General features: G+C 46.4%; 1 protein-coding gene across 1 annotated transcript in view; it reads right to left on the minus strand.

Annotated features, from left to right (window-relative positions):
- Nucleotides 1–23,577, minus strand: part of EFCC1 (EF-hand and coiled-coil domain containing 1) — a 102,761-nt gene extending 79,184 nt beyond the window's left edge. Inside the window, exons 1-2 of the mRNA XM_066612966.1 lie at nt 22,822–23,577; nt 15,727–16,130 (exon numbers count right to left, since the gene is read on the minus strand). Of these exons, the coding sequence (XP_066469063.1) occupies nt 15,727–16,130; nt 22,822–23,577 (1,160 nt within the window). The remainder of the gene's footprint in view (nt 1–15,726; nt 16,131–22,821) is intronic.
- Nucleotides 23,578–24,354: the final 777 nt, after the last annotated feature.

Here is a 24,354-nt window from a genome sequence, read left to right on the forward strand (position 1 = left end):
CAGTGCAGTCCGAACTGAGCAAGGCATCCCTTGTGTTTGTTCCCAGCATCCCATACATCAGAGGCATCTGAACATAAAAGTTCAATTTTTAGCTAAAAGGACTAAAAATTACTGAAAGATCTTCGTCAGGACCACAGATATGGATGAGACGGTTAGATGTTACAATGATTGTACATCAGTTGATGACAATCCCAGATGAATTTTGAGAATATTCAAACACCAGACACACAACTGGGGCCTACAGAAGAATGCTAATTGTTCAGTATTCACTGGTTGGTGTATGTCTGTGTTTTCAGACATTCATGAGAAAAATGCAAGAATTAACCAAGTAGCATTCTGTAAAGACAATAGGGAAAAGTACACAGGCACCCTTACAGGCATCTAGATAGCTGCATTGGTGCTTTCACACAGACACAGTACATCCTTCATTGGTGGTTTCACACAGGTGTGATAGTGCTGAGCCAGCAAGAACCAAATGTTTCAACTTAAACATGTTTCAACTTATGTATAGACCACTGGAACCTAATCTGTACTTAAGTAGGCAATTTATCATACCACAAATTTTAGAAGTGAAACCAACATGGAATATTCAATGTAATTTGCAGTTAGGGGTACTGCAGCAATGACATTTGTCCTATACAAATATAGTCTTCATCTAGAACACAACATTGCTGCACCACTTTTGAATGGTGACATCAGTGCTGTTACATTAGTATTATGTATGCTAGGAAACAGTTGCAAATACAAACCAAAACATGCAATACAAACTTGCAGGAGAAAGAGGGAGTTGCTCCCTAAAGTGTTCCAGTACAACACTGACTTTCAGTGAATTACTGGTTACTGGAAGCTTTGACATGATCGCATACTGGTGAGAAGTGTGTGTATCACAAACATGTACACTGTGGATAGAGCCAACTGCATAGGTCATTCACACCCAATCCGTGCACTCCCTTCCCAAGGAATGGCTAATGTTTAAATATAAATGATAAATAGCATGGGTTGTTGTAAAGAGTTGAATTAACTACCATGGATCTTTATCTACCAAGTTCTTTTATTTTTTAATAAGAGAGCTCAATTATACATACCATTATGTTTTTATCAATGTGAATTAGTGTAAATAAAAGTTAGTGCATTGTATATTACTTTTTTCAAAGACCTGAAAATGCTTCAAGTTTTTATTCTTGCAAATGGCTACCCAGGCCTATCTGTGAGGCCACCTGAAGCAGGTTGCATCAGCTGTAGGTGCCCAAGGGGCCCAAGTAGATAAGAGGGGCCCAAGGGGGTGGTGGATTTGGAGTGCCTTTCATCCCAGGTCTGCCATTGCTTCAACCACCTCCCTGCAACCTACAATGATCTGCTTTCATTCACTCAAGTGAGAGGCAGATTATTCCCCTTCTTACCAAGTTCCTCATGCACTGCAGTCAACAATGGAAGTGCAGGACTTTTGGTTGTATAGTTGGGGGCAGCACAAATGAAGGAGTGTCTTCATTCACAGAACGCCTGTAAGTAGTTGGCAACCTTCAGTCTCGAAAGACTATGGTATTGCGCTCTGAAAGGTGGTTCTGGAACAGCGTCTAGTGTGGCTGAAAAGGCCGATTCGGGAGTGACAATCCCTTCCACACTGGGAGCAAGTGCAGTCTGTCCCTGGTCTGTCTCCCTGGCTATGGGCCTTCCTTCTTTGCCTCTTAGCCTCAGACTGTTGGCAAAGTGTCTCTTCAAACCGGGAAAGGCCATGTTGCACAGCCTGCCTCCAACTGGGCCGCTCAGAGGCCAGGGTTTCCCACTTGTTGAGGTCCACTCCTAAGGCCTTCAGATCCCTCTTGCAGATGTCCTTGTATCGCAGCTGTGGTCTACCTGTAGGGCGCTTTCCTTGCACGAGTTCTCCATAGAGGAGATCCTTTGGGATCCGGCCATCATCCATTCTCACGACATGACCAAGCCAACGCAGGCGTCTCTGTTTCAGTAGTGCATACATGCTAGGGATTCCAGCATGTTCCAGGACTGTGTTGTTTGGAACTTTGTCCTGCCAGGCGATGCCGAGAATACGTCGGAGGCAGCGCATGTGGAAAGCATTCAGTTTCCTCTCCTGTTGTGAGTAAAGAGTCCATGACTCGCTGCAGTACAGAAGTGTACTCAGGACGCAAGCTCTGTAGACCTGGATCTTGATATGTTCCGTCAGCTTCTTGTTGGACCAGACTCTCTTTGTGAGTCTGGAAAACGTGGTAGCTGCTTTACCAATGCGTTTGTTTAGCTCGGTATCGAGAGAAAGAGTGTCGGAGATCGTTGAGCCAAGGTACACAAAGTCATGGACAACCTCCAGTTCATGCTCAGAGATTGTAATGCAGGGAGGTGAGTCCACATCCTGAACCATGACCTGTGTTTTCTTCAGGCTGATTGTCAGTCCAAAATCTTGGCAGGCCTTGCTAAAACGATCCATGAGCTGCTGGAGATCTTTGGCAGAGTGGGTAGTGATAGCTGCATCGTCGGCAAAGAGGAAGTCACGCAGACATTTCTGCTGGACTTTCGACTTTGCTGTCAGTCTGGAGAGGTTGAAGAGCTTTCTGTCTGATCTGGTCCAGAGATAGATGCCTTCTGTTGTAGTTCCAAAGGCCTGCTTCAGCAGGACAGCAAAGAAGATCCCAAACAAGGTTGGTGCAAGAACACAGCCCTGCTTCATGCCGCTTCGGATGTCAAAGGGGTCTGATGTGGAGCCATCAAAGACAACAGTGCCCTTCATGTCCTTGTGGAAGGATCTGATGATGCTGAGGAGCCTGGGTGGACATCCAATCTTGGGGAGAATCTTGAAGAGGCCATCCCTGCTGACCAGGTCGAAAGCCTTCGTGAGATCTATGAAGGCTATAAAGAGTGGCTGTTGTTGTTCCCTGCATTTCTCCTGCAGTTGTCTAAGGGAGAATACCATATCAGTGGTGGACCTGTTGGCTCGGAATCCGCACTGTGATTCTGGATAAACGCTCTCTGCAAGTACCTGGAGCCTCTTTAGTGCAACTCGGGCAAACAACTTTCCTACAACGCTAAGGTAAATAAAACCATTAATCCAATACTTCCGGGTTTGATGACAGTGCACAAGGAGCACAGTAAGGTGGTTTGTTGTTTGGTTCAAATCTCTATTCAGCCATTAAACTCATTAGATGGGCTTGGGCAAGTCATTATAATCTCTTTGCCCAATGCTTCCCAAACTCCTACAAGGGAGCTGGGAGCACTGTAAGTTGTTGCAGGGGAGGGGGGAAGGCAGCAATGCAATCCCCGGGATCATGCTGTTGCCAGAGATGAGAGGGGTTTTTTTCTATCTACCTGCAGCCAGCGCTGCAGTCCTGGAGGATCCGGGGAGTCCTCCTCAGGGCTCCCTATTCCTGAAAAAAGGTTTTTAAAAGGAAGGGAAGGGCTTAAAAAAAACAAGTTTGTTTTTTTTTTTTTACACTTTTTCATCATGAAAACTGGAACTGTAAAAAAAAAAACCTCTCCCCCCAGCAGCAGTCCTCCTGTCCCTTAAAGAGGCACTGGCTAGTGTTTCCCAGGGTGGTGGGTTGCGACCCACCAATTTGGGAACCACTGTCTTAGCCTCATCCAACTCACAGAGTTGTGGGAATACTGTGAGTAGTAAAGAACAGTATGTATACTTCCTAGAGAAATAACAGGACTAAAATGTAATGAGTAAGTCAATGTACAGGAAGATGGTACTCACTACAGGGAAGGGCGCAGATGATTCTGTGCAGTTTGGCAGAATTGCTTGCATCACCATTTTGCATTGCTCCACTCATTTACATTCTGGTAGTCATCTTTGCTACCTCTCTACTGGCTGATAATTAGATACATAAAACATGGCCAGTCTCATGAAAAGATCCCAAGATTCAAAAGGCAACAGCAGTTTTTCCTATCTGACTCTTCAGATAGCAGATATCGAGGTTGCACTCTGTTGCTAAACCACCGGCATGCAGAACCTCATCATTTCCATGTGACAGTCCTGGCAACTACTGTAATCCTTACAGCAGTGAAGCATGCCTTTGTTTCCATGCTGTGAACATGGCACTTTAGACTCATGATGCTATATTATTCTTAGTTCCAGAAATCAGTATCTGTAGATGCCAATTCAAAAACGGGCCTCACACAGCAGTGCATGACCAGACTATTTCACCTGCAAGAGTATTTTCCTGCAGAAAAAAATACTACAAGCCACACCATCAAAAGAAAATGTGAGTAGACCTTAACATGTATTATTTCTTATACTCAGAGTGTACTGGTGATTAAACTCAAAATTGACTTTGAATACCCTAAACACTAAATTGAATAAAATATTTTAATTAAGGGCAAATAAACTGAAAATTGCTTTCATAAAAGAAAGAGGACCTATACATGGTGTGTAATTTAATTACAGAAGTTACACAAACATTTTAACACATTTTTAAAAAACCAACCTTGCAACGTTCTTTGTTATGTTAAGAACTTGCCACACATGCTGTGATCAAATTCCCTTGGTCCTTTGGCCTCCACTGTTGTTTGTCCCTCCTTTCCATTCCACTGCTCATAGGCGTTAGTATTTCAGCATACGGAAGGTGTGCATCACAATGTGGGTTGCTAAGTGACAGCCACAATATGTGCAACAAACAGCTCCCATACAGGCTTATGGGATCTCAGGAACTGTGTAAATGAAGGGCTGCTTGAGTGAACAGGGAGAATTCTTGGTGATGAGACCATTATGTTTTTACGGAATTGCTTCAGCTCTGATAAGTTACTGAATATTTTTTGTCAAGAATCAAATTAGAAAAAGGGCAATTTAATGAGTAGCCCACCAATACTTCATTAAAAAACTAAGTATGCTGTAATAAAATGCAACTTTCACAAGATATTCAAAACTAAAAAGGCCTGAGATGGGGAGATTTTGCTTTGTTCAGCCATCACATTCAACAGACGAGGATTGATCAGGCTGGCAAGTGAAATGTGATTAGCCTGCTATAATTTATAGCAGTCCTCACAAAATACACTTTAAAAGAAAGTGCTGTTTAGTTTAAGGAATTGCAGCATCACTCCGGAGAATTTAATATAATGGGTCATGTTTTGTTTTTTTAATACTAGACACTACAGCTGAAGAGTATCCATTATAACTGACATTACTAGATGCACACTCATACTGTGAAGCAAAGAATGTCCACAATTCTTTTATTTGCTTGCATGTAATTAATGATTAACTATACTCAGTCCATGGTAACAATGGCTGACAGCAGGGTGGCAAAAGAAAGAGAGGACGTGAAAACATCCAGAAAAAAACTGGAGCATTATTTTGCTTACAGCAGATTTGTTGGGGGGAAAAAGTGAGCAATCAAGACTGAAGCACATTCAGTGAGTTTTCCTATTAACTCTGCAAGTGACCCTATTTATCCTAGCTGTTTCAACAGCTCTTTGCTTAACTCATAGGTTCAGTTCCCATTTCCATATTTCTCTTTCAGCTTTGAATGCTTTAAACTGTAATCCAATGCATACAATGACAGGACAATTCCAAATAAACATTGCTCTGAAATTATATTCTTAGTCCTGCAACATATTTGGAAATTATCAGCACATATAAAAGGAAGATAATACAGTATAAGTATGTGCATGTTTATTGCTACATTATTGTAATAACGAAAGCTTTTTTCATCCATATAAAGTTATGAGGTGAAATTAAAATCTGAACTAGCTTTAGTAGAGCAGTGATTTGGTTTTGCAAGTACAAACTTGTTTCTAGGAAATGTTATGCCACAAACGAAAGGATCAGCAGAATACTTACAGACAGTAGGATGAAGAGGTAAGAAGAACCTTAGAGACAACAAAAGCTCACTCGGTACATAATGGTAAAGGGCACTACATATGGGGGGAGGGAGAGTGCAATCCATTAGACCAGAACTGTGCAAACTGTGGCCCAGGGGCCGGATCCAGCATTCGCGTGGATCTGTCTGCCCAGTGAGCAGACCTTTTGATTCCACTCAGGAACCATGCAACATCCCCCTAGATGGGGGGACAGGGATGCTCTGGATAGTCACATCTGCCCAGATGTCCTGTTGTGTTGCCTTTTGGGACGCCAGGTAGACAACATGACTGCCCTGAGCTCCAAATGAGGAGGACTTCACATGGCACCTGGGCAGAACACTCAGATGTGATCCAGACTGGGACCGCAGCAGATGCAACTTTGAGCACCGCTACATTAGGCTATGCAGCCTTTACTCATTTCATAGAGGTTCATAGCTTAAACAGGATTGCCATGCAGTCCCAGCTGAAAGTACTAGAGTCTCATTCACTGAAATTATAGCATGCTTAGCTGACTGGGCCCCAAAATTAAAATTAATAGCCCAGTCCAATTCACATTTATTTTGGAAGCCCAAATGAATTCAGCAAGACTTACTTCAAAGTATGTATGGATAGGATGAGTCTGCATAGTTACAGGTTGCTATCTTTGTACTAAATGAGAAGGGGAGTTCCACATCTCCAAACACCAGGAAAGATATACTAAGGTACCAAATAGCAAGACAAAACTCAAAACAGTGTGATCCAAAGACAGAAAAAATCTACTGCACTACACATGACCTGTTGCATTCAAATCTACTGCACCTGGTTCCCTCCTGCTTGGAATAGTAAATACTTAGAGAAAGACTTAACAGCTCAAAGAAGCAATAACTTACGAATTATTTTGGTTTTATAGTTTCCAGATGATAGCCATGAGAACATGCTGCAAAAAGCATCTGTTCTTCTGATATTAATTATCCAGGCTCCCAACACCACATGAATCTAGCAAAAGATGCAACAAGTAAAAATGCAAGATGACACCCTGTGAATTGTTCCATTTGTCCCTGTCCTGCTATTGCACTTTACAACAATAGAAGCATTTTGTTTTCTTTTAATTAGTGCAATCCATGAAACTCCATATTGCCCAAGGCAGCAGTTCTCAAACTTGCGGGGAGAACTGCTGCTTTGGGCAAAATGGATTTTCATATTTCAAACTCACAGGGAGTTTGAGGACCGCAGTAAGTCATTGCGGAGGAGCGGGGAAGGCAGCAACACAATCCCCAGGATCGCATCACTAAGTGGGGTGCAGGAATTGGCATGCACTTACCAGTCCCTGCTGCAGCCTCCCAGGGATGCAGGGAACCCTGCGCAACCCTCCGCAGGGCTCCCCAACCTTCAGAAAGTGAAAGCGGAGCAATCGCACTCCGCCTCCGATTTGCAATCGTAAACCAGAAGTGGAGCGCAATCGCTCAGCTTTCACATGGGACATGGGGAGCCCTGTGGAGGGTCGCGCAGGGCTCCCCGTACCCCTGAGAGACTGCAGCAGGGACTGGTAAGTGCATGCCAGTCCCTGCAGCCCTCTTAGCATCGTGATCCTGGGGATCAAGTTGCTGCCTTCCCCCTGTCCCTGCCCCTTAAGGGGGCTGAGTCCAGGGCCCACAGGCTGGTATGGCACTAAGCCCCAGTTTGAGAAGCCCTGGCCCAAGGTATACAATATGTAAAAAATGTCATCCCATTGATCAGCATCACAAACACACAAAAAGCCATTTCACCATCAATCACAAGCTCTATAATGAATCACAAAAAAATGTCACAAAATGTGGACCAATGTGTAATATAAGTGGCAGCATTCCCTTTTATCTTGTTCTCTCTGATCTCTATTCAGCTCTGGTCAAAAAAGCACAAGCCTATAAAAAATCTACTTGGAACTAAGCGCCACTGAGTTCAATGAGACTTACTCCCAGGTAAATGTGCATAGGTGTGCAGCATAATTTATTGTATCTATACAATACAGGGCAACTGGCAGTACAACCCTACGCATGCTTACTCAGAAGTAAGTCTTACTTATTTCAATGGGACTTACACTCTTGTAAGTGTACACAGGATTGCAGCCTCACCCTCCAACTGAAGTTCTGTCAGGCACAAGGAATCCATTAAGAAGGTAAGCGGCATGTTTTGCAATAACTGCATGCAGTGATATGTGACCTCTTAAGCAAAAAACATCACAAAAATATTGTCAACTATAAAGTCAACTACACTCAGCATATCTGCTAGATTGGAAGCACAGGTCTGAGCTTTGGAAGACATGCAAAGCTAGCCAGGGCTTTCAGAAGTGAACATGTGTCAGTTGAAGCTCTTGTTCTCTGCCTCTTTTCGTGATATCTGGAATATAAATTTTGCTTCTCCATCACTGCCAAACTATTAATGTGGAGAGAAGTTGCAGACTTCTTCACTTTGGATGTTACAAAGAGATACACAGAACAGGAAGCATGACTCACTTTGGTATCCTGTTTCCCCAACCATTACATAAAGTCTGAAGCCCCTTTAAGCAAAGGAAAAAAAGAGGCAACAATTTTTTTTAATTTAATATAAGTGTCAATAAAGCTGAGAATCCCCCTTGATTTACAGTAATCTATTACAGAGATAGAAGCACCTACCAATTCCTACAACTCCTTCCCCTCCACCACAACTCAATAACTAATGAAGGTTAGAAACTTGTTCCTTTTTAAAAAATGATTCTCATGCTTCCATGGAAACTATCTGATTTTATTTTGCAGAGCATATTCTGAATTTCCCATGCTTCTAAATCCTCTCCTTAACCAAAAGAACCCTGAAAAATACTCCTTACAAGGAGCAGGTCTTTGGTCACAAGCAGTACAGATAAAACACTCTTATCATGGACTTTCATGTGCTGCAGCCTTAAGAAACCTGGATAGGGCAAGCCTAGGCAGGCATTCCCCCATTGACCTTTAACTAGTTAGCCTCCCTTTTCTTAAAAGTGAGCTTCATGCACAATTAAACTGTCAGAAAACATCTTGGGAGGCAAGTTTCTAGGACTGACCTTGAGCACTGAGAATCTAGGTCTGGTCCTTCTCTCCGACCAGTGAAAGAAGAAGTTGTTCCTCAGTAGCACCTCTACCAACCGTTATCTACAGCCTCAGTTCTAACCACACTGCTTGGAATGAGTGCCACTAAAATTAAAGGGATAAATCTCCACAGTAAAGAGCTTAGAAGAGTGTCACAATAAACCCTACATGAACGACAAGCACCTCTAGGAATCCTTTAGAAAAGCAAACTACTTAATGAAATGTTGAGTGTCTGCAGACCTACAGACAAGAAAATACTGTATCCAATGCTGAGAGAAATTATTCTGGATAACATGGCTGTTTTTAGATTTTTGCCTCATAAACAGAAGACAAGATAGCTCTAATGCCACAAATAGCTCCATCTGAATTCTTACATGCCAAGTGAGAGGAAGTAGCAGGTTAAGGAAGAACATGACTATTTTAGTGATTGCAAATCTCCACAATGCTATCTTTGAAAAACATTGAAGGGAAGAAATAGCATTTATATAGCACTTTGTCCTTTAAGTGTTTCATTATCTTGCTAGAATCATTACAACAAGCATATATGGTACCAGGCAGGGATGTGAACTCGAGTCAGGTTATTCGAGTTCAAGTTGTGAAAATCAGTATTTTTTGTTGACTCAAGGAAACTTGAGTCACACAGGCACTTGGGCCTCCTCGGGTGTAAGCAGGCAGGGCAGCTGCAATGTTTTTCCATGGACAACGACAGGGCAGTTCTGCCTCACCTGCCGTCCCTGCACTGCATGTCCCTGCTCTGAAGGGGAAGGGGCCACTTGCATGCCTGAGCTGATGCTCCATCACATGGTGCTTTGCAAGCCTGCACAACTTAGTGCTCTGCATCCCCTCTGACTATGCTACTGGTAGGCTCTGTTGTTACTTGGGAAGAGGAAGCCTCATTGAACAACTGGCACAAATGGGACTAATTCTGAGCAAACCTGCAAAGGATTGGGTCGTTTGGGTAAGCCTCACAGCTGCTGTGTGTGACCCTCCTCCCTCTTACCACTTCTGTCCTTGCTCTCACGCAGTCTGTCCCACCTCCTCCTGCCTTGTTACAGATGGAATGGGGACATCAGGGGAGTGGTTAAAGAAAACTCCAACACAAACACACACACACACACACACACACACACCCTGGTAACAGCCTTGTTTTTTTCCCATGGCTGGGTTTTTTTTTAAGGGAATGACTTAAGACTTTTCGAGTCACAAAAATGCTCTGGGCGACTCTGAAAGTGCTCCCATTAGGACTCATTTTTGAGTTGAGTCACATCGGTGGAGATTCGACTCAAGCCATGCTGGACTTGCCCATCCCTGGTACCAGGTCAGTATTATTGTCTCTGTTTTGCAGACAGGTTCCTGAGGCCACCTTATACCACAATCCAGACTTTTCTTTGAGCCAGTTCCTTCTGCTGGCTTCTGAGTGTCATGAACATTTGTGGCTACTCAGGAGCAGGTTAGACCAGCACGAGGGTGTGAGCTGGTCTAGCAACAACAGACCTGCATCCAAATGGGGCACATTGTGCTGGCCTGGGCAGGCCAGTACAGGGGTTGGAAGAGGGTGGTGGGAGGGTGTAATGAAGGTGTAAAGTGGGCATTTTGGGTGGGGGGAGGGCTGCCTGGGAGGCAGACTGGGCCCGGGAGCTGGGTGGGACTGGCGAGCAGGCTAGATCCTAACACCTGGCCCTGGCCCGAACAGCATTACACAGGCTGCTTGGATTTGTGATTGTGAAATTGCAGGTGGAGATCTGAGACACCCCATAGGGTTCGTTGGCATGCGACATGGTGTAAGGAAAATAAAATCCCTTTACTCCAAGTTGTGCCTCAGCCCGCATCTATCTCGCACTGGATTCAGTGCAGGCCTGCCTGTTCCAGCGTAAGTTAGGATTGTGTCAATGTATTAATGGCAGAGAGAAAGTTGTAATAGGGACTTCCTAATTCTTAGCCACTAATAGCTTTATCCATATTTTGAGCTGGACTTCTTATTGATTGTTTTAGTTTGTTTTATCCTACCTGTAGAACAATTCAAGAAAGGTGGGACAGAAATGTTTTCAAATAAATAAAACAAATTCCCTTGTCTTGACTGCCCCTTTGTGTCACATCACAAATTCAGGCACAGTACACATCAGAATGAAGGAGACCCAACAGAGAAGCCAAAGTCAGGTGCTATTCTGCAATTCTTCTCTAGAAAATTGCACATAATCAAAGACTGTGATTTTCATTCTTTTTATTTCATGGCACATTGAGAAGGCACGAAAATGGTCTATCCAAACCATCAATTTTTTGAAATTGGCAAGGCACACTGCACTTTCGGCCAGGGGCTCATATCCCCCAGTGGCCCTACTAACATACGACCCTCCCATGGCACACCAGTAGACCATTCGTGGCACACCAATGTGCTGTGGTTGAAAATCACTGAGAAAGACAGAAACTGGAAACTGCAGCCAAATATCCCAAAACAATTCAACAGACTGAACATGCAAGATGCTACAATTCCAGGACCAGAGCCCTGTTCAGAGACAGGCAATCAAAGATATGTTAGCTCAGCACCAAGACAAGATGTATCACTGATGATGAAGGTGCAGGTCTCTCTTCATAAACTGGATGGACTGGTTCCAGTGCTAGACTCAGGTTTCATTTTGTCTATCTTGGTGCCTGTGTTTGGTCCTGCAGATTCATTTTGACAATGTGAACAGGGTGACCAGATACAAAGGGGGGCAGAGTGTCTATACCTTTAACTATTGTATAGAAGAGGGAATTTTGGTAGGTTCAGCTTAACATGGAAGGGTTTAAAAAGCTGCACCTGCCAAAATTCCCTCTTCTATACAATAGTTAAAGGTATAGACACTCTGCCCCCCTTTGTATCTGGTCACCCTGAATGTGAACAAAGAAACCAGTAGACACAGACCACAAAAAGACCTTCAGCCCATTACACTCCCTGTCCCTTCTACAACAGGGCTGTATGAGGAAGGTTCAATACGTGTTCTTGGTCAGAGTATTTTTACACACATGGCTTTGTACAGCCTAATACTGTAATTGTTCTCATTATATACAAAAAAAACAACAGGAACGTGAACTCCCAGATATATTAAAAACTGCAAAGCCAGCTATTCAATCAAACTTCTGGCTTTGGTTTCTGGTTTCCTCCATTTTCAGTGAAACACAATTTAGTGGCGACCAGGCATGGAAACATTATCCCCTACCTGTTGTTGCTTTTAAATTAGATTGAGATCTTGTGTCAGCAGTAATGAGGGATATAATCTTCACCACATTTAACCTTGTATGGCCAGCAACTGGTTTGATCTGTGGAGGGTTGCCCATAATTTTTAGACAGTGTATCAGTCCCACCAAAATCTGAGAAACACAGATATGCTTACCTCTGCATCATATTCAGACTAGAGCAGTATTTCTCAAGGTTTGTCCTCCTACACACCACTACACATGGTTCACCTATTTGAAATACCACAAGCAGTAACTAGCGATGACATTATTGTGACAGATCAGATGTGACATGACAACACCAGTAAGAGACTCAGGGTAGGCGAGACTTTTTTGAGAATGGAAAAACATGCTACCTCAGAATGCCAGAAAGATACCTCTGGATTATATCAGAATGCCAGATGCAAGGGAAGGCACCAGGATACATGTCTCTTGTTGCCTTGTGTGCTCCCTGAGGCATTTGGTAGGCCACTGTGAGATACAGGAAGCTGGACTAGATGGGCCTATGACCTAATTCAGCGGAGCTCTTCTTATGTTCTTATGCTTTGGAGCTCTGCCCACCAAGCTGAGCCTCCTACCGCTGTTTGTTTTATCATGTTCCTGGTCTCACTGCAGGGCGGTACAGGTCTAGGGGTCCTGCAAGTACCAGCAGACACGTCCTCAAGTACCACTGATGGTACCCATTCCCCTGGTTGAGAAACACTGAACTTGAGGAAACAATGAAGCATACATGAAAACACTTCTTTTTAAACAGAAGGCAGAAGTGTAAGGATTCTGCCTAGTATCTCTTTGACTACTCCTAAAACTCATTGCACTTGCTAACAAACACTGAAGATGAGAATGGCATTTTGTACTAACATGCAAAAATCCATGAAGTTGAACTATAATTAGATTGCAGTACCTCTGAAAAACTGTTACAAGCTGATGCACTAGTGCCAAATTGGAATTCCATTGTCACATACTTTTATTTACATCTTTTCCTATAAATTACAGAATTATGCTTCCCTTCAAAAGTTATTGAGAGCCTACCCTTCCCTCCCCAGAACCTAGAAAAATAACTGTACATCCAGGGTTAGTGCCCCTTACCCAGCATAACACAGTAGTGGCCCAAATGGGACTACTGTGTCACCTAAAGAGGTGACACAGATCTGAGCAGCCCAGCCCAGTGCCGGATTGCCCAGGAGAGGGGTTAGGATCCAGCCTAAGTGCCAGATCCTGGCTCCACTCTCCTCTTGGGCCCAGACCGCCCAAGGTCCATCTGCCCCCTGCTCTCCCCTTGCCCTGGAACACCCCCAGATTGCTTTTCCTCTGTCCTCCCAAGACCCCTCTACCAGCTGAGGCAGTCCGGCACAAACTTACCTGACCCTGGCATACTGGAGACCAAATTCAGCCTCCAAAGGCCAGCGCACATCTGTGTGCTGGTCTGCCTCTTCCCATGGTGGCATAAAGATGCCTTACTTTTGCTTTCACGATACCTCTAGTCTAGGCTGATGCAAGGGACTTGCGCTGGCCCAACTAAACCTTTGGATTGCACCCCAAGTCTTATGAAAAAAATGGGGAGGGGGTGCAAATAGTTAACCTTGACTAGGGTTCAAAATAGCCTGGCACCAGTCCTGGATATATCCACCCAGATGCTGCACTGTCTGAAGGACTTCATCCCTGATCACCCACCTTACACACATATCAAGTCACCTTCTTTCCTGGCTAATTCTTACACTTCTAAACATAATGTGTGCCATTCTGGTCCAGTTTTTCCACACACTCCTGAAGAGATGTCACTTCATCTCTAATCTGAAATAACTGGGTCTACAACAGCCACTCATACCCAGGAGAAAGCCAGACCCCACTCTTCCTTTTCAGCAATGATAGAGAATCAGGGCCCAATCCTATACCTACATAGTGCTGGTGCTGGGTGCCATAAATGTGCTGTAAAACACATTTACCGCACCAAGAAAGTAGCGACCACTGGTGCTGGGCCTGCATCAGTCAGGTACCAAGACCAGCGTTGGCAGGAGGAGGACATGCTGCTGCCAGGGTAAGTGAGAGAGTGCAAACCGAGGCCAGGAAGGAGGGGATGGGACCAGCAGAGCTCTGCTCTGTTGAATCTTGAATGCCGGGTCGGGCCAAAAGGCCCAACATAGAGGCTTTTCCATCTGGTCAGCAAAACAGCAAGCACAAATGCAAGATGACTCATTGCCAGGGTTGGGGCTTTCCTCAGGAGAAGGGGATGCAAGTCGTGTCCCCCCCAGGAGACTCCTGGCAGCTTCTGGGTGCCCACTGGATACAGCGGTAGCTGCTTTGGCATGGCTGCTCCAGCCAGAGCCAAGAAGCATAGGACTGACCTTCCCAGCCCCTCACAAAAGCCCCCAGCCTTGGCTGTTATAGGCCTAATCTCAGTATGTATGTATGCTACCCCTAATGATGTAATATAAACCCTAGTGTGAGAATTACAAATTATTCAAAGTCTCTTTTTCCAGTCACTCTTTTTCCAAAAACTTTAGGTCTATACTGTATAACTGAACAGTATCATTTAACAGTACTTAGGGCCTAAATATGACTGCTGCGGTGGATTTATCAAAACCCATTTTTCTTTTGGTGGAAATGATCCCATACTTGTCTTCATCTGCCCTTTTTCCGCTGCTATCAGATATGACCCTCTTTGAGACCAGTAGCATGGAGACTAGGCAAGTAAGTTTCTTCTCTTTGTTTTCAGTAAATGTGTCCAGCACCAGTCCATGGTTATGCCTGGAAATTCACATAACCAGAAAAACTGAATGGAGTAAAAATGTACTCAAGGATCCCAAGTTTTGTACCTGGACAAAGAGAACTACTGTTCAATTCCAACTTAACCATGAGCTAGTGACTGTTCTATACAAGCCTACAAGGAAGGTATTTCTAAGTGGGGGTTAACATACAAGTAACATGTGCAACTTAAACATGGAGTTTCTTGCTACATGCCAATGGGGGGGGGAACAGTGCATCACACATTATAGGACAACATTATTAATTCCTTCAGGAAAGTGCCTTTTATGTACAAACTTGGTAACATGTGAAGAAGCATTTTTGTAGCTGAACAGTAGTGTAGAAAGGCAGCATATAAGACAAAGAAAGACTCTTGTGTTCCTGGGGGAAAGGTTCTCTAAGCATGTCCCCAGTATTCTGGACAACAGTATACAGATAAGTTAGAGAGCCCAAAGCAAGAAAAATCCACAATAGCTAGTGTTGCACAAGTACTCATTTAAAACTATAAAGCAACATTATTGTATGCATTATAGTTTGCCCTTAATGACAACCAGCTGTGCTTTTTCAAATGGTCTCTCCCATTAGATTACGTTTTCCTTTCCAAACATCAACTCCCACAACACCATTAATAACGTCTCCTAAATAAGATTGTTAACATCTGCTGACTTTTGTCAGCAGCAGGTTGGGCTTGTCTTTGATGGTCTCTGCTGTTACCAGTAAATCATGTTTGCTGTGGCATTAACTAGAAGGGAGATAAGTAAAGCTTTGCTTTGAGTTCCTACTAGGAAAATAACTAGGTAGTGCCCAATTCTTTATCCACCACATTTCAGGATACATTTACAACTGGGCTTGCAAACCACATTTAAATTTGATGTCTGATATACATTTACTTTTGTGGTTTCAGGCTTACCTATAATATTGCAGTTCTGATTCTAGCTGCTGGATATATATCTGCAAGTGTGGCAGTTCGCTGGCTTTAGCTTCTAGTTCTTTTACTTTTCCAAGGCTGTTAAGGACAGCATGCCTCGCTTCTTCAACTTTCTTCCTCATTTCGGCTTGCTCCCTCTTTAGACTGCGATTGCACTCTTCCAGGGTAAACAGGGCGCCTTGAGAATTCCTCAGTTCTTTTTCCAGTTCTTGATTAAATCTAATTGCTTCTTCAATTTGTCCATCCCTAGAACTCCGGATTAGTTCAACCTCCTTTAGAACACTTTGAAGGCACTTGGATGTCTGATTGGAAGTCGATAGTCTACGGTTACCTATAAAGCAGGTCCCATTTTTCTTATGATTAGCATGGCTCTTCCACAATCCCACCTACAATCAACAAGGGCAGAGGAAGAAATAAACACTACAACCACATGCATTTGTTTTTCTAACCCTCTTTCAGACTGGCATGTCTAAATCTGATTTCTAAATTATAATTCTAAAAAATATTCAAAATATATGGTCCAATGGCAAAAGGATATGGATGACCAGAACCACCTTTCAGAGCGCGATACCATAGTCTTTCGAGACTGAAGGTTGCCAATACAATACAATGGATGACACATCAAATATACACAGAGACTTCCCAAGTCATATTCATCCAACACCAGTAAAACACACATGAACCTAACAAACCAACATCAAAACCATAGCACAACAGCTACTTTGTAAAAGTATGCAGGGCTCATCCTCTGTCTGAAACTGAACCATTTTGATAAGAACATTAGGAACAGCCTCACTGGATCAGGCCATAGGCCCATCTAGTCCAGCTTCCTGTATCTCACAGTGGCCCACCAAATTCCCAGGGAGCACACCAGATAACAAGAGACCTGCATCCTGGTGCCCTCCATCTTCTAATACAGGGGTCTCCAAACTTTTTGGCTGGAGGGCCGCATCATATGACTGGCATGGTGTTGAGAGCTGGGAAAATAAATTGAAATAAATTTATATACAAAAATACATTAGAGATGGAACTTAGATGAATGAATAAATGAATGACAGCCCAATCCTGAGCTGCCCAGCACATGACACTGCCATGGCATCCAACGCGTAACCGGGCAGCCCACAGCAGCTCCCCAGGGGAAGGGAACTTTTGTCTCCTTCCCTTGGGTAAAGGAAGTAGCCCCATAACGGGGCAACTCAATTCTGCGGCAGCTCTTAAGCTGCCGCAGAATCAAGGTGTCCCATGTCAGGCCACGCAGATTCAGCGGGGCTCCAGATTCGGCAAGGTTCAGGTCCCGCCCCCTCCCTTCCCCGCCATGCCTTCTCCCTGCCCTCTGTCCACCCAGAACACATCCTGCCATGCCCCTATTCACCTCTCCACTGCCCAGCAGTACAGGTGAGCTGCTGGGCAGCGGACCACGGGCCCAGTGCCAGAGCTGGCCCAACGATGGCTTGTGCTGGACTAGCTCCAGCACTGGGCCTGTAATAATGGTCACAGACATGCCTTACGGTTCAAGGTTCCAGGATTTATCTGAGCCTCTGACATCTGGAGAGCCTAGAGGTGAGAGGAACTCTGCTCCCCAAGCCCCTGGAGGGTGTTCTGATGGATGGGGAGGCTGCTCCCAGCCTCCCGGGCCTTCAGAATGCCTTCTAAGGCCTCTGGGATGCCAGAACCTGGAAGTGACATTTTAACGCTGAGGTATTCAATCTGTGTACCCTGCCTCACTAGTGAGGCGTGGTTAGCCTCCAGGGGCATCACCAGGCATCTCAGGGGGAGAGAGATGGCCAGCAGCTGCTCTGCTGCCAAGCTCAGCTGCACTGGCTGCCTCCTGACTTGCTTCTTTTCCAAAGCTGAGAACGAAGTGGGTGAAGCAGTGTGAAACATGGTGGGGGGAAATGGGAGAGAAGGCTGGCTGGGCAGGCAGAGGTGCCGCATCTCATCATGGAGCTCTCTCCATGTGCAACCTTGCCCCAAGGACTACATTTCCCAGTGTGCCCCTCGCCCTGGGCATCCTGGGAATGGTCAAGGCTGGTGGAGAGAAGAGTGCGGAGGTGCTGCATCTCATCAGCACAGGGGCGCTCCTGACAGGTTTCAAACTGGGAGGGAAGAGTAAGTACAGGCAGTGCAGCACTTTCCTCTGCTCCTAGTGGGGGGGGGCCAAATGCCCCAGCCTGCATCCCTCTGTCTTGCCTGGGGGAACGGGGTGGCATCTGCATGCTGGGTGTATGTGTGTGAGCAGCCCCCTATCTACTTTGGGGTGAGTTGTAATCTTGCTATATGTGACTGCAATCCTTTCCACACTTTCCTGGGAGTAAGCCCCATTGACTCAAATGGGGCTTACTTCTGAGTAGACCTACATAGGCTTGGGCTCTGTGTCAGCTTAACCCAGGATCTTCACCTTTTTCTTCCCCCCTTCAAAACAGAAAAAAAGCCACTCTTGATGGCTTTGTCTCCAAAAATTGATTAAAAAGAAAAATCCCCATTCCTTTTTAGCCATTCCCCTTTTTTCTCCTGCCTCCTTTGGGGGGGTACTTTGGGGGGGGCTGCTATTGTAAGACAAAAGACACAGTCCTAGTTAGGTCTACGTCCTATTGTGTTCAATGGAACTTACTCCCAGGAAAGTGGGGTTAGGATTCCAGCCAAACAGTCTCTAGGTCTCAATTTGCATCAGTTTGCAATTAGCAGATACAAAACAAAGTCTTCCCCTCCTGCAAATTCATCACTTCCCCCCCTTTCCAAAACCCTCCAGGTGTGCTGCTAACAAACTCAGGTCACAATCCTAACCAGGTCTACTCAGAAGTAAGTCCTATTTTGTTCAATGGGGCTTACTCTCAGGTAAGTGTGGTTAGGATTGCAGCCTTAGAGTGCTGGCAGCCTTGTTTCTAGTGTATAATTATAACACCTTCGTCCCCATTTTGGGGGTAACTGAGGTGAGGTGTTGTAATGGGGAGCCGTGGCCAATGGCTACAAAGATCAGGAGAGGCGCGAGAACCACTGTTTTAAGGCATTAAAAGGCCTTTGGATGTTTCTGAAGGGCTTCCCCATCCCCCCATTGCCTCTGGAGGATTATAGGGCCCTGACAGGAAGGCTAGAAGCATCTAAGAACATAAGAACAGCAGCCCCACTGGATCAGGCCATAGGCCCATCTAGTCCAACTTCCTGTATCTCACAGCGGCCCACCAAATGCACCAGGGAACATACCAGATAACAAGAGACCTGCCTCCTGGTGCCCTCCCTTGCATCTGGCATTCTGACATAGCCCATTTCTAAAATCAGGAGGTTGCGCATACGCATCATGGCTTGTAACCCATAATGGATTTTTTCCTCCAGAAACTTGTTCAATCCCCTTTTAAAGGCATCCAGGCCAAATGCCATCACCACATCCTGTGGCAAGGAGGAGGACTGGAGGCTCTCTGGGGGGGGGGGCAGACAGAAGTTTGCTATGGGACAGATTTGGCCCACAGCCAGGGTTTGGAGACCCTAGTTCTAACAGATAGGAAGAAGGGTGATGATCTTGAAATGAGAGTTCCATAACATAGACTAGTACTTCTCAAAGTATGGTCTGCAGACCAATGCCTGTCCACAAGCCATCAGTCCATGGCATAGCTCCCACTGCTTCTGACTTCTCTGGTGGATCAAGGGCATCCAGAAAGAATAAAGCTATAAGTCTCCCAAGATTTGCAGTGGGACATTGCCTTTTGGGGTGGTGCACCAAACTGTGCAAGAGGCTACAAGACTGAGATTGGGATTCACTGGGGAGGTGGAACCAAGGTGAACCAGGAGGATTTAAGCTAGGGACAAGAGAAGGACAGGGTGGAAGTGAAGGAGCAGAGGGAAGGGCAGCGGGGCAAGAGATGAGGGAAAAGAGCAATGAAGCGGGAGGTTTAAGAGCAGCAGAAACGCAGGGAATGAATGGACAAGGAGCAGGAGAGTAGAAGAGAGAGCAGAGGAAGAAGAAATGGGGCAATCAGATTCAGGGTAAGGGATGAGGGGAAACAGGAGGTAGAGGCAAAGGAAGTGAGAGGATCAGGGGCAAGGTAAGAAAGGACATGAGAGAGAGGAGTACAGATACAGAAGAGCCTGGGCCAAGAGGCCTACAGGGGAACTGAATCAGGAGGGACACAGGGAGACTAAGAGGAGAAGGAACACAAGACAGGAATAAGACAAGACTGGCCAGAAAGAGAGAGTTAACTTCACAGTGCCCTAGAATCGGCCGTCACAAACGTGCCACAAGATACACTGAGGTGGTCAGGCAAGAAGAGGCGCTGATGGGGAGGCCAGTGCCAGTTGGTGTTGGGTTTCCGTGCTGGTGGTAGAAGCAGGAGGAGCGTGCCATGGTAAATCACCTGCCAAGCGGTGGGAAAGCATTTCAGGGCAGGGGAAAGAGGGGAGGGGGCAAAACTGGGCACAGACCGGAGGAGGCTTAGGTCCATGAAGGGGGCAGGGATGATGGCAGAGGCTGCTGCCAAACCTATCCCCCTCAGCCTTGGAGCCTGATATGGGTCTTCTCGGTTCTGCACCAGCTAATTAGCTGGTGCATCTCCAAGCAGGCCCATCGGGGCCACCAGGACCCATCCTCCCTTATCACAAGGAGAGCTCTGGCTGCTTCTCTGGCTCCACAGGATACAGTGGCAGCTGTTTAGACACCACTGTATCATGCAGTGGCGTCATAGGATTGGGCCCTGGTTCTCTTTGCAACTTTTCCATCTGGATCCTACCTGACTTTATTTGGAAGTAAGTTCTATAGATAAACCACTCAATGTACACACGGTAATGGAAACGTGCAAAATCCCTCGAGGAAGCAGGGCATGGTGTCAACAGTGACCTCCTGCTCTGGCAGGTCTGGAGAGCATGGGGTTAACACCAGGGGCTTAGATTGCTGTGAGTGTGCTGCACAGCTGCAGCCACTTGGAGGCAACAAGGCCCTCAGGAATAAAAGCAATACCTGAAGGAGGAAGGGTTTGGTGGGTAGCAGGAGGAGGAAAGGCTGGAGGAAGGAGAAAGGACTGGCTGATAGACTAGCTAACTGGCGGACTGACTGAGGGCGCAGTCCTAACCCCTTATGTCAGTGCTTTCCAGCACTCACATAAGGGCAATGCTGCTCTGAGGTAAGGGAACAAACATTCCCTTACTTTGAGGAGATCTCGGTGCGTGACACCGAACTGCAGGAAGCAGCACGTGTCCCACTGGCACCACTATGCCAGTGCTGGAAAGCACTGACATAAGGGGTTAGGATTGCGCCCTTAAATATATTTACTTGGAAGCAATATGGACAGGATTGGTTGTTCATCACATTTGTGCAGATTTTTGCTAAAACAAACTCTGAAAGAACTAAAATATAATAGACAGACATCAGACCAAAAGACTTCAGGCAGAGCTCAAATTAAATAGTAACATGCTTGTCTTGATTCTGGGGAGGAGGAACCTTTTCAAGTACTTGTCTTAAGCAATACTAACTCCAGTGACTTTTCAGTCTCATACACCATAAGAAGTTTCAGGGAATGAACAGAAGTACTAAGTCAAACTTGAAAGCAGATGCTCACTATAGAAACTAGATCTGCTTTTCTAGGAAGGAAAACCCAAGTCACTTGCTTTCTTTTCCCAGATATATTGACAATGCTATCTTGATATATCAGAATTCATGTCTCAAAACAATGCACCATCATAGACAGTCTGCTTTCAGATTAGAGTTGTTTAGGAGTCATTGCATCACGTTTGTGCATATATTTGTGCACTCACTTATGAGCAAAGAAGTGCTTTCTCCATTTGTTCTTCACTTTGTTACTGCTTACAAGCTAAATAAACCAAGCAACCTCTCCAGCCCGTGCAACAGTTCTTCATGCTTAGGTTCCATGCTACTTGCATTTCAAAGTTTGGAGACACTTTCAGCCACAGTCTTTTCCACCTGCTACTAGAAGCAGCAGCAAAAGCAGCAATTTTTCAAAATTACAGGGAAACCTCACAGTTCTGAACAGAGAAGGTGAAGTTTGCTTGTTTTTTCAAGGTGGGGCAGGGGTGAGCAAGAATAAAGGGGCCCAAGACACTTCAGGAGGCCTGCAGGCTTCCTGATACGGAATTCTTGGCAGTTAGCCCCAGAAGTGCAGAGCAGTGCAAAGACCCCCTGCACATGATCAGACATACTCAGAGCACAATTCTATGCTTGTCTACTCAGAAGTCAGTTCCATTACCTTCAGTCAGGGTGACCAGATGTCCTCTTCTTCCAGGACATGTCTTCTTTTTTAAGCCTGTCCTGGAAAATAACTTAAATGCCCTCCTTTTCCCTGTAAGCAGGCAGCGCATACCCTTCTTGGAATGAAAAAATTTTATTTATTTATTTAATTTGTTTTCCACCTTTCTCCCCAAAGGCACCCAAGGTGGTTTTTTAAAGTTACATGTAAAAAAAATACATAATATAGTTAAGTTTAATAATAATATAGTGTTTAAATCAACCACATGAAATCCATATACAAGTGTTTCTACCTTTTATTTTGTCATGTCCTACATTTTTCTTGGATGTCCTACATTCTGGTGTGCCTGGTCCTGTTTTGTGGTTATGACATCTGGTCACCCTGTCTTCAGTAGGGCTTACTCTCAAGAAATTGTGCACAGAATTGTAGCCTCACAGCCCATCCTATGCATGCCTACTCAGAAGTAAGTCCCATTAGAGTCAATGGGGCTTACTCCCAGGAAAGTGTGGATAGCTGCAATCCTATTCACACTTACCTGGGAGTAAGCCCCACTGACTACAATGGGACTTACTTCTGAGTAGGCATGCACAGGTTTGGGCTCTCAGGCTGCAATCCTATCTATGCTTACCTAGGAGTAAGCCTCGTGGACCACAATGGGACTTACTTCGTAGTAGACATGCATAGGATTGGGCTGTTACATCGACACCATCACCGCCCTATGTGTAAGCAGTGCTCAGTGAGGGTCTGCCAGGACTCAAGAAAGCCTGCAAACCCTTCTTCTGCATCCCAGATGCGGAACGAAGAGGAACAGACCGTCTGCACGTGCTCCGGGGCACTCTCTTCCCCCGCTCGCCCACGGAAGCGGCGCCCGCCCCCCCAGCCCGCTCACCTGCAGCGCCAGGCACCGGGCGTCGCTGCTCTGCAGGGCCGCCCTCATGTCCTCCACCAGCTCGCGCAGACTGGCGTTCTCGTCCTCCAGCTTGACGATGCGGTCCTCCGCCTGCTCCAGCGCCACGATCTCCTCGTAGCACTCCCTAGAGCACGAGGAGCCCGGCGGGGGTAGCGGAGGCGGCCTGCGCCCCGAGGACCCTCCGGAAGAAGCGGGAGGCGGGGGCGAGGCGGAGGAAGGGCCCCCGGCGCCGCCGCCCCCCTTCCCGGCCGCCTGCGCCTTCCCCTTGCGGCGGCGGAGCGGGCTGCGCAGCCGGATCTGGGTCTCGATGTGCTCGCTCTCCTGGCCCACCGGCAGCCTGGCCACCCCCGCGCAGCCCTGCCGGCCCTGGCAGCCGGCCCTGGTGCTGAAGTAGCCGCACAGCCTGGCATGGAACTGGCGGAAGGGCAGCTCCGCCGGGAGGTCCTCGCAGAGGCCGGCGCACTCCTCCGGGTCGGCGGCCGCCTCCTGCTCCTGCTCCTGCAGCCCCAGCACCCGGCAGAGCGTGCGGAAGTCCTCGCCGGGGATCCTGCCCTCGCCCCGGCAGTCCAGGTGGTGGAAGACCTCCTGCAGGTACTGGTCCAGGCCCGTGGCCAGCACCACGATCTCGTTCTCCACGCCGCCGTCCAGCCCGTAGTGGAACGCCAGGGCGCTCACCAGCCACTGCGTCCTGCGCGCCGGGCGGCTGTAGGGGTCCCGGGCGTCGAGCGCAGCCATCCTGCCGCCTCCTCGCAGCTCTGCCCGCGGCGCTCTCCGACCATGCTTCCTCCCCGTCCCAACCCAGTCCCACTCCGGCTGCGGATAGGCGGGCAGGCCGCCCGGACACGCCCCTGCTCCGCGGCCGGGGCCCCGCGCACGCGCCACGCTCCCTCCTCTCCCGCTTCACAGCCCAAGCCTAGGCATGTCTACTCAGAAGTAAGTCCCATTCTAGTCAATGGGGCTTACTCCCAGGAACGTGTGGATAGGCTATGCACACTTTCCTGGGCTGGGAGCAAACCCCATTGAACATAATGGGACTTACTTCTGAGTAGACCCGCTTAGGTTTGGGCTGCAACCCTACTACAGGAAAGCGAGTCCTTCCAAATTTGTCCCAGGCGGCAATTCGATCCACACTTACTAGGGAGTAAATCCTATTGACTTATAATGGGACTTACTTCTGAGTAGACAGGTGTAGGATTGGGCTCTTAGGCTGCAATCCTATGCACACTTTCCTGGGAGCAAGCCCCATTGTACATAATGGGACTTACTTCTGAATAGACATGCATAGGATTGGGCTGTTAGCCCACTACAGGAAAGCAAATCCTTTCAACTTTGACTCAGGCTGCAATCCTATCCACACTTACCCGGGAGTAAGTCCTATTGACTTATAATGGGACTACCTTCTGAATAGATAGGCATAGGATTGGACTATCAGCTTCTTTCCCACCAAATGTGCCTGTGATTATTCAAAGCAACCAGGATTTCACAGTAAAACTCAAAATATCCAAGCATTGG

The sequence above is a fragment of the Tiliqua scincoides genome, chromosome 2 (assembly GCF_035046505.1).
Source record: "Tiliqua scincoides isolate rTilSci1 chromosome 2, rTilSci1.hap2, whole genome shotgun sequence".
NCBI classification, from domain to species: domain Eukaryota; kingdom Metazoa; phylum Chordata; class Lepidosauria; order Squamata; family Scincidae; genus Tiliqua; species Tiliqua scincoides.